The sequence below is a fragment of the Limulus polyphemus genome, unplaced genomic scaffold, assembly GCF_000517525.1.
Source record: "Limulus polyphemus unplaced genomic scaffold, Limulus_polyphemus-2.1.2 Scaffold7458, whole genome shotgun sequence".
In the NCBI taxonomy this organism is placed as follows: domain Eukaryota; kingdom Metazoa; phylum Arthropoda; class Merostomata; order Xiphosura; family Limulidae; genus Limulus; species Limulus polyphemus.
Genome location: NW_013673068.1, coordinates 17914 through 29251, shown reverse-complemented (window position 1 = coordinate 29251; position 11338 = coordinate 17914). Strand labels below are relative to the sequence as shown.

The 11338-nt window shown below is 38.1% G+C and overlaps 1 protein-coding gene across 1 annotated transcript in view; it reads left to right on the top strand.

Annotated features, from left to right (window-relative positions):
• The window catches only part of LOC106474629, a gene marked incomplete at its 3' end in the record, with an annotated part of 35672 nt that overhangs the window by 7235 nt on the left and 17099 nt on the right, over positions 1 to 11338 (top strand). The window contains exons 6-7 of the mRNA XM_013935320.2: positions 929 to 3163; positions 3196 to 10926. Of these exons, the coding sequence (XP_013790774.2) occupies positions 929 to 3163; positions 3196 to 10926 (9966 nt within the window). The remainder of the gene's footprint in view (positions 1 to 928; positions 3164 to 3195; positions 10927 to 11338) is intronic.

Below are 11338 nucleotides of genomic sequence, written 5' to 3'. Positions count from 1 at the left end.
GATGAATTGGTCATGTAGAACAAACCTAACAATTACTGATGTGTAAACTTACAACTCAATACTGTATAACAGTAGGTGGGTCATGAAATTTTCACATCAGTAATTGTTAGGTTTGTTCTACATGACCCACCTACTATTACACAGTGTTGTGTTGTAAATTTTCACATCAGTAATTGTTAGGTTTGTTCTACATGACCCACCTACTATTACACAGTGTTGTGTTGTAAATTTTTACATCAGTAATTGTTAGGTTTGTTCTACATGACCCACCTACTGTTACACAGTATTGTGTTGTAAATTGTTCCCATGCTAATAATTGTTACATCTGCTGTAAATGAACCACCTAAAGTTACACATGCTGTCTTTTACATCTTATTTCATATCTATTCTCTTCTACTGTGACAGCATTAAGATAGAAACTTACACAGTTATTTATCACTTGTATGTTTCTTCTTTGAATGTATGTTTTGAGAATACCATATTAAAGAAAATAAAACAATCTTGAAAAGTTAGAAATCAATAGAGAAACATTTATATGGAATAGAAGATCAATAAGATTTGTTTCTAAGATCCACCACCAGTTTGATGAGATTTCTGTATTTTCTCACACTTCTTTACATGGAATAGCAGATCGAGTAATTTTTTTTCTCTTTATAAGATCCACCACAAGTTTTGGGAAGTTTTTGTATTTTCTTTTTTTGGTTTGGTACTTAGTACTTTGGGATCTGTAGGATTTCAGGTGTTGATGAAACACTGCACTGCATGTAATTTTTTTGGAGGGTTCTATGTGAGAAAACTTTCTTCTAGTAATGGTATTTCTGTAATGTTTAGCTCAAAATTTGCACTTTCTTTTAAGTCATAGCACTACACGTACATATATGGGTTATGTAGAAGCATGCTTCACATTTTCTTCCTCTGTCTTTCACAGTATTCCTTCACATTCAACGAAGTCATGCCCATCACTTTACGGACGTACCGCACAGAACTGATAATAGACCGTGTGGCTTCACCTAGAACAGTAGAAGTGGATTTATATCCTTACATTGTAGAAGGAGAGACTGCTTTCCACACTGGGACTGTCACTCAAACTGTCAAGTACACTGTTGGTTCTGAAACTCCTGACTATGACACAGAGATGCAAAAATCATCCTCTACTTTCACGGTAAAAACTTCAGATACTTCGCCCACCATAGCTTTAAAGGCCAAACCTTTAATACCTTCAGAAGATTCATCATGGTTATCCTCGGTGGAGCCACCGAGCTCTTCAATGACCTTCTCTGAGATTAGGAGTGCCAAAAGATTACAGAAATGTGATCAGTCAACCAATACAGAACACATTGTTCTGATTAAAGGAATTACAAACACAGTAACACAGGAAAAACTTACAATCAGTGAAGCTATCGAAGAAAGTATTTTAAATGTTAAAACTGGTCAGTATTTAGATCTTAGGGCTGGTAGACGAATTAATATTGAAGATGCAGTTGTTCAAGGTTTGGTTGACTCTAATTTTGCTGATCGAATTACCGAAGTATGTGGCATTGTTGATAAGAAAACCGGTATTGAACTGACCGTTTTAGAGGCAATTCAGAAAGGTCTGTTTGATCCAAAAGAGGGGAACTTCCTAGACCCTAAAGAAGGTAGACCTTTAACTGTTGATGAGGCTGTGACTCTTGGAATTGTTAAAGAAAACAAGGTACAGCTCTTAGTTAACAAGGGGATCATCAAGACATCAAAACTGACCATCATCCAGGCTGTCCACAAGGGATTGATAAATGATGAAACTGGAGTTTATAAAGTACCAGGTTCAAGTGAATTACTGTCCATTCCTGAAGCCTTCACCCGAGGTTTTCTTGTGGGGGAACCTGCTATCCGAAGTGAAGGAGGAGTGACTCTTAAAGAAGCTCTTGAAAAAGGAATGGTGCATGAGAGGTCAGGCCAGATCCTCGATCATGTGTCTGGAGAGAGATTTACACTTGATGAAGCTGCTGACAGAGGAATTTTACATTCTGACTTTAAAGAAATTGTTGATTCATCCACAGGAGAATTTTTCACCATTTCTGAATCTATACAACATGGATTGATCAATCCACAAGTTGGGTGTTACATATCAAGTATAACACACAAGCAGGAAACGTTTCACCAAGCTCTTCAGCAAGGGTTAGTACGACAGCCTTTGGTTCTGAAAGATTTACTGAGGCAGGGATTACTAAGTGATGATGGAAAAGTAACTAATCCAGTTACTGGTCATAAACTCTCATTGTTAAAGGCAATGTCTTTTGGTGTTTTGGAAACAACAAAACAAACCATTGTTAACCCCAATACGCAAGAGTTAGTGACAATACCTGAAGCACTGGAGAAAGGCATTCTAACTCCACATGGACTATTTAAAAACACCAAGACTAAAGAGACCATTTCTCTTTCTGAGGCTGAAGATCAGGGGTTCATTGTTTCAGTTTGTTTTAAGAAGGTATTTGATGTAGAGGGAATAACAGATTCATCAGAAGAAGGGAATATTAGCTTTACAAAAGCAGTGAGTAGTGGTTTAATAGACCTTAGCTGTGGTAAGTTTGTTGATATGTCTACCGGGAAAAGAATTAATTTTGAAGAGGCTGAACAAAGAAAACTTATTCAGCCTCAGTTATATGAAATGTTAAGGGATAAAGTTGGTATTGTGGATGAAAGAGGTAGAGAACTGACACTTCTGGATGCTATTTTTAAAAGCTGTTTAGATTATAAAACTGGGCTGGTCAGAGAACCCCGAACCAAGAAACCACTTCCGTTGTATGAAGCTGTTTACAAAGGGTTTATAACCCAAGAGGGAGCTGCTGTTTTGAAAGGTCTGCTCAATATTAAGGTAAATGTGGTGGACACAAAGAAATTTACTCATTCTGTGACTGTGTCAAGACAGTGTAGAGAGAAGATGATCTACCAAAGTGAAGACTGTCAGGAGTTTGGTAATTTTATATATAAACAAGACATGAGAATACCAGTGTCTGAAACTCAAAGTTATGAGCCACGTACTTCACCTCCTGATGAACACATGGAAGTAAATGGTCTTCAGTCTCAAAGATTTTTTGATTCTAGTTATCATGAGGAAGAAGAAAAAAAAATCTTAAACATAAAACATTATCGTCAGAAAATAATTACTCAGGAAGAGAAAGTAAAATTATTCCAGTGTCATCTTCGTTTTCATCCCAAATGACAGATATTTCTGAGACATACAAAAATATCTCAAAAGAGACAACAGAGAATCAAAATCCAGAAAGACCTGCAAGTTTTGTTCCTACCATTACAGAGCTTAAATCATTTCAACTTAAGTTAGAAACTGAAGCTTCTCAAAAAAATAGAGAAAATACAGAAATAATGTTGGAGAGATACAAGAAAAATATTGTGCCTTCTACATCTGGGAAGCCTCCAGTGACTTATCACTCTAATGGAATGAATGCATATGATGATGAGAAGTTAACAAACAGTTTCCATACAATGAGTTGTACTAGAACCGTGCAGGTGCCACCTGGTGGCTGGTTTTTGGAAGATGCTATTCATCAGAATCTGTTTGATGCAGAATTAGGACATTTTCAAATCCCAGGGACTACAAAAAAAGTTTCTTTTAAGGAGACAATTACATTAGGTCTTGTCAATCCTAGATCTGCTTCTGTTTATGATCCATCAAGTAAAACATGGCTCTTTTTGTCAAGTTCATTAGACAGAGAGTTACTTGATGCTAATGGTAATTTTATTAATGTCAGAAGGAAAGAATATCTTCCTATGAAAGAAGCAATTCAAAGAAATCTCATCATGTTTGAAAAACCAATGGACATTGAGTATAAAACAACTAAGGTTATCTATATATCTCAGGCTGAAGGTCAACCAGATCAAATTGAAATACTAACTGAACCCTGTCCTCAGCCTGCTGTTCCTGTAGAGTCTAAACCTAAATTGGTATTTTCTGAAATAAAAAGTACTCCGATAGTATCCACAGAAGATAAAAGTGTTTCTACCTTTTCTCAAGGCTGTGTAAAGGTGGCGCCAGGTTTGTTTTATGAATTAGGGACAGGAGATGTCCTTGAACAGCATAGTGGAAAGAAAATGAAGTTGATGGAAGCTGTTAATATGGGTACAGTTGATGGCAGACAGTTTCAGGTATTTAATTCCATAAGAGGTGAAAAATTTAACCTTATTGAAGCTATTGATGCTGGTCTTGTAGATAGACAAAGTGGAGATTACATTCACCCAACACTGCGTAAAAGAATTCCATTGAAAGAAGCTGTAATGGAAGGTCTGTTATACTTCTTTCCTGGAGATGAAAATCTTTTCAGTCAGACTTTATTAACATCTGCAAGTGAACAATCTCAAGTTCATAACTTAACCAAGCCTCTTACCAGTAGTGAACAAGTCAAGATCAATGATCTGATTAGGACCACCAATATCTCAGACTTTACGCAATTCAGAGTCACTGATGCACTAACTGGACAAGACCTTGCTTTAGAAGAAGTGACAGCTAGAGGATTAACTGAACCCACAGCAAGTGAGCAGTATACAGAATCTTTCAAACATCAAACTTATGTGCAGGCTTCTGAAGAAAACCTTATAATTAACAAATCACACACAGTTAACATTCGAGAGCCAAAAACAGGCCGTGAGATGACTCTAGAGGAAGCATTGGAAGAAGGCTTAATAAATGCTGACATGATTTCCAAAATCCATCATGGATGGCAGCTACAAGGTTATGAAGTCAGTACAGCCATCTCTGTAACAGTTGTTGACCCAATAAGTGGTGCACCATTATCCTTAGAGACTGCTATCGCTAGAGGTTTGATTGGGTCTGATACAATTGAAAAGATCAAAAGGAGAGAGGATATTGAAGTAATTTCTACTAAACATAAAGATGTTATCGATGGTAAGAAAATGCCTTTAAATGACCAGTCCTCAGAAGGTGAGCATCAGCCTCATCCTTGTATCGAAACATTTCCAACAAGGTATCTTGGTAATGAAAGTATTAGAATACCATCTCCTGATCCAAAGAGTAGAATATCTGAGCCTAGATTTGAAGTTACTTTTGGTAGAGCCAGATCAATTGAATCTCCACAAAAGAAGGCTCTTGTACCTCACAAAGTTCGGAGAAGACCTGTTGTCCCAAAAGATGCTGCAAAAAAAGGACTTCTAGATGATAAAACGGCAAAAATTCTGGATTCTGCTAAGGTCCTGACTGGTCCAAATGGTCATCAAATGAGTTTGAAGGAAGCTATTAGATTAAATCTGATAGATGGCAATAGTGGAGCTATACCTGATCCATATAGAGGTGAAAAATTAACAATAAAAGAAGCCCTTGAGAAAGGCCTTCTAGATCCGGCAAGTGGCACTTTGTTAATGCCAGTGGGTCGTAGTTTAACTCTGCCAGAAGCTGTATTTCAAGGTCTGGTACAGCCTGTGATGCAAAGAATTATTCATCCAGAGATTGGTGAGATTTTACCATTATATGAAGCCATCGGTTGTGAAATCATCAATCCAGTTTCTCAGGTTGTTCATCCTGTTTCACACCAACATATCACCCTGGAAGAGGCAGTCAGCAAAGGTATCATTGACCACATCACTGCTGAAGTGCACATGCCTATTGGTAAAATTAGTTTGGTTGAAGCTGTACAAAAACATAATGTTTTTGATCAGCCTTCCATTGTCCAAGAGGAGTTTTTACCTCCACTAGGCTTTACATTTCCTGTTGCTCTAGAGCACAGATTTATAGACACCATCACTGCTGAATTTATTCATCCAGTAACTGCAAATCGCATTCCACTAGAAGAGGCCATGTTTTGTGGTTTGATCATGGTTGTTCCTGTTCCACCACTCCCACACAGTGTTAACATAATAGAGGCTTTACAGAAAAGAATGATTAATCCTGATCATTGCTCTATCAAACATCCTACCACTGGCCAGGAAATCGCTGTCAGAGAAGCAGTGGACAACGGTCTCCTACAGATAACACCTATGACTGGCCAAGCAGAAGTAAAATCTAGTGTTTCTCAAATCACAACTTGGCAGTCTTCTAAATCATTCCTCCCAGATGGGTTCATATTGGACCCCAGTTACATTATGGTTGGACCTGATGAGGTAAAGTATACTAGGACTGGTCAAGTGATGACTGTCACGGATGCCCAGAATCGTGGTATAATGAGGAAAATTACAGAAGGTGGTACACATGCTCTTCCAATGACTATTACAGAAGCTCTGAAATGTGGCACAGTAGACTTGCAAGAAGGAACATTTACTTTTGGTACTGGCCGTGATCCAATACCCATATATCATGCTATAACTAGAGGTCTTGTTGTGGAAGATGACAAACCCATAGAGGGAGTAAAAAAATATACAGTAATGCAGGCATGTAAGTACCTCTATGATACCAGAATTGAAATGTTCAAAGAACCAGAAATGGGAAGATATACATCTTTTACCAGGTTGGTCAAGTTAGGGGTGATTGATTTGGATCATTTTTTGTATGATACTCACACAAGAGAACTCATGACAGTGGAAGAGGCTTTGCATCAAGGTAAGTTGGATGGAAAAACTGGAAAATTTATTGATTCTGTCAACAACAAAAAGATTTATGTCACTGAAGCAACCAAGTTAGGGTTATTATTATGTATTGATAGGTCATGTCTTGAAAATCAAGCTGAATATGTTAAAGTGAAGAAAATGCCACCTTCAGTAGAGGCAAAACCTTGTGCTGATTTATCTCCAGAAGCTGATGATAAAAAACCCAAAGAAAAGGCTTCATTCGGAGTACATTTCCAAGAGGATTCACTGAGAAGTACAAATCATGATGTGAAACCCATTTCCAATGAAAGAATTTGCTTACAAGAAGCACTAGCGAATGGAATTATTAACCGAGAAAGAACCCATATCACTATACCTAGTATTGGCCAAAGACTGAAATTGCAGTATGCATTACAGAACAACCTTGTTTCTGAAAACAGCATTATTGAATTACGCAGCAGAACAGAAGCTGTGCTGATTGAACAGTCTACCCAACTACTAGTGGATGACCCACTGAGTATGGCCTTTGCTGTTAAACATGGATTTTATGATCAAGAAGAAGGTGTTTTCTTGAACCCAGAAACTGGAAGTTACCAACCATTCTCAGACTTTGTGTCACTTGGTGTATTAGATGCACACAGAATAAAAGTCAAAGATCTTCGTTCTTGTGAATATGTGAGTCTGTCAGAAGCACTTTACACTGTTATAATAGATAGGAATACTGGCCAAATGGTAGACCCCAAAACAGGTGAAAGAGTTCCATTCTTTGATGCTGTTAAACGTGGATGGATTATTTATCTTCAGGACACAGATAGAGATCATAAAGTTAATAAGCCTATGACTTTCAAGTATGCAATAGAAAATGGCTTATTTGATGGCAATAAAGGATTGGTTAAGTGTACAGCCTCTTCAGAACCAATTCCTTTAGGAAAGGCATTAATATCAGGAGAATTAGACTCTAGTTCTGTTTCTGTTTACAATCCAAAGATGGAGGATATAATGACTGTGAAAGAAGCTGAAAAAGCTGATATCCTTGATCTTGCTACTAATATTTATATAAATCCCATAACTTCCCAGGAAATATCTTTAGCAACAGCTTATAAGAGAGGGTTGATTCTTGTTTCACAACGACCGATGTCTTTGGAAGCCGTCATCAAGAAAGGTCTTTATAACCCAACTTCTGGGTCTGTTAAAGACCCAGTTACTAATCAACAGATGGATCTTGACCAGGCTATCAAAAAAGGTCTTATAGATGCTTTTATCACTGAAGTGAAAGACACCAAAAATGATAACCTGCTATCCCTAGATGAAGCATTAGAGATGCGTATTGTCATGTCAAAATCTGGAAAAATGAAAGATACAGCTAGAAATTCCACTCTGTCTTTAGATGTGGCTTTACGTAAAGGCTTGATAGTGACAAATCGTATACAGATGTCTCTTGTTGATGCTGTTAACCAGGGTCTGTATATAGCAGATACAGGAAGATTCTCAGATCCAGCCACTGGAAATGAAGTAACTCTTTCTGAAGCTGTTTCTATTGGATTCATAGATGTTGAGTCAGTGAGGGTGAAAGACATCCAGTCTGACTCATTGGTCAGCTTGAAAGAAGCCATGGCCACTGGATTGGTGGATAAAGAAGCAGGAATATTAACTTTTCCTAATCCTATGTCACTAGATATTGCACTTTTGAAAGGATTTTTTGTAACAACAAGGTTTCCCTGGGCTCTCCAGGAGGCTCTAGAACATAGAATGTATGATCCAGAAACAGGATTAATGATTGATCCAGGCAGTGAAGAAAAGATAACACTTGAAGAAGCCATTAGGCGTGGCTGGGTTGATCGTGAGGCCTTAACTTTGAAGGATCCAAGGTCAAGTGACATTTTAAGCTTGTCAGAGGCTATTCGTGTTGGAATAATTGATCCAGTTTCAGGCATGGTTACTGATCCAACTGTAGGGTCAGAGATGCATTTATTTGATGCTCTTGATCGAGGCTTAATCATTCCTGCAAAGAGGAGGTTTTCACTTCCAGAGGCTATCTATAAAGGGTTTTATGACCCCAAAACTGGCAGATTTGTAAGTCCAGATTCACAGGAAAAACTGTCTACTGACCGTGCTTTACGTGGTGGGTTTATTGACTCGGCCTCAACCCTGGTTAGGGATGAAATGTTAGGTCAAATTTTTCCTTTTCATCAAGCTGTGGAAAATGGAATTATTGATATTAAGGAAGGAAAAGTCAAAGTAAATAAAATAGGAAAGAAAATCAATTTCCAGGCAGCTTTTGACCAAGGACTTTTGATAGAAATCAGAAGACCATTGACCCTGTGGGAAGCTATTCAGAAAGGTGTATATAATGAGGTAAATAGCAAGTTCTTGGACCCAGCAAGTGGCCAATGGCTTACCTTAAAAGAAGCTATTGCTTGCCAATTAATTGACCCAGATTCTGTGCATGTCAAAGACACTAGGACTGGGTTCTTAAAGAAGCTTACTCTGATCAATGCTATTGAAGCTGGACTTGTCAACGGGGAATCTGGAAAGATTGTACAGCCAGATGGACAAGAGGTTTCTTTGGTAATAGCCTTCAAGTTAGGATTAATTATTGAAAGTAAAATGGCTCTCTCTATACAGAAAGCAATCCATCAAGGATTTTATAGTGAAGAAACAGGGAAATTTACTGATCCAAACACGGGGAAAAAAATTACTCTTCATGAAGCCATTCGTCGTTTTGTTATAAATGCTTACCTTCCATGTTACTGGGATAAGTCTAATTACAAGCTGTTAAACTTGATTGAAACAGTTAGGGCTGGTGTGATAGACCGCAGAGCTGGAACATTTAGAAATCCAAGTTTTAACCTAGACATGCCCCTCAACTTGGCTCTTGAAAAAGGTCTGATTGTAGATATTGAACAACCTTTCGGTTTGTACGATGCCTTATCAATGGGTCTGTATGAAGTGCAGAGTTCCAAATTTGTTCACCCAACCAATGGGCGACATCTGTCACTAGAAGAAGCACTTAAGGAAGAGGTTATAAATCCTCATATATCAATAGTTAAAAATAAAAGAACTGGTAAGTATCTAAAGTTGATTGAAGCCATTAATACCAAAATTATCAATCCATGTAGAAGTTGCTATCTAATTCCTGGCACTACTCAGGAGTATAATTTGTATGAAGCTTTAGAGGAAGGCTGGATTGTGAGTGCCAACAAACCACTGACTCTTGAGGAAGCTGTAAAAATGAAACTTTTCCACATGGAAAGTGGGAAATTTACCGATCCCTTAATTGGTGACCAATTGGACCTTGCTCAAGCAATTGAACATGGCCTTATAGATGGACAAACAACTTCTGTCAGAGATTCTAACACTGGAAAGCTGAAATCCATTCGCAGTGCAATGGAAGAAGGTGTTGTCAGTGTTCAGGATGGTACAGTGAAAGACCCTACCTGTGGGAGGATGATACCTCTTCCACTGGGATTTGATCGTGGTATTCTGGTTACTACAGAGAAACCTATTACATTTCAACAGGCTGTTCGGAGAGGTTCCATTGACTTTTTGAAAGGAACTTTCAAAGATCCAAGGACCAAGATAGAGTGCACTCTAGAGGAGGCTGTCAGACATGAGTTGATAGATCCAGAGTCAGCTGTGGTGAAGGATCCAAATACTGGCTTTTTCAAGACTGTCAAAGCAGCAATTAGAGAAGAATTAATTGATATAAAAAAAAGAGCAATGTTTGACCATAACACTGGGAAGGCTAAAACTTTAACCATTATTTTTGACCAAGGAACTGTTATTTTCTTAAGAGAACCCATGACATTTGACAAAGCAGTGGACAGTGGCAGTCTGAATATGGTCACTGGTCTGTTCAAAGATCCAGAGTCTAAAGAAATTCTGATTTTTCATGAAGCTATTAGACTTGGATTGGTGGATCCAGACTCTGCTGTTGTTAAAGATACAAAAAAAAAGAGGGTTTTGAAACTGAGTAATGCTTTCATTGAAGGTGTGCTGGACCCAGACAAGAGCACAGTTCTCAATACAGCCACTGGTCAGTTCTTAACTATTGGTGCTGCGTATGAATCTTCCTTGATTATTACTCCAAGTAGAGCACTATCATTAATCGAATCCTTAGAGTATGGAATATATGATCCTGATAATGGTTTATTTGAAGAACCATTCAGTGGGAAACTAATTAACTTAAAAGAAGCCATTGAGTCAGGATTAATAGACACAACAGTTACAGTAATAAGAGATCCAAGCACAGGACGTATACTAACAATCCAGCAAGCCATCCAAGAAGGCTTGCTGGATCCAAAAACAGGCTACATCATAGATCCTGGGACAGGCAGAACAGTTAACCTTTTGGATGCCCTGAAGAATGGGTGGCTGATTCCGGCAGAAGCCAGGGTAAGATCTGCATGGAACCAGACAAAAAATGCATTTGCTGCCTGGAACTCGGCAAATATTTTCTTCCCTCTTTGATACTGATTGGCTGATCTAGTTTGCCTTTGACCATTATCTTTGTGTGTGGTCAGCTCCCTTACCTGGTTCTTTAGCATGTATTGTTCTTTATGCCTATTGTTCTCTTCTTCACAGGTCTCCAGACGTGGATGTTCTCACTGTTACCTCTGAGTAGAGCAGAAGCCGTGAGGATACATCTTGTCCTGAAATCTGAAAATACGTCTTACAAAATATACCTGCTTATTATTGCTTAATAACTGCTACAGCATTATTTACTTACCGGACTTAACAGAATAACCACTTGCAACATATCTATCACTAAATTAACGTGGTTGGCATGGGATTGTTTTAACATTCT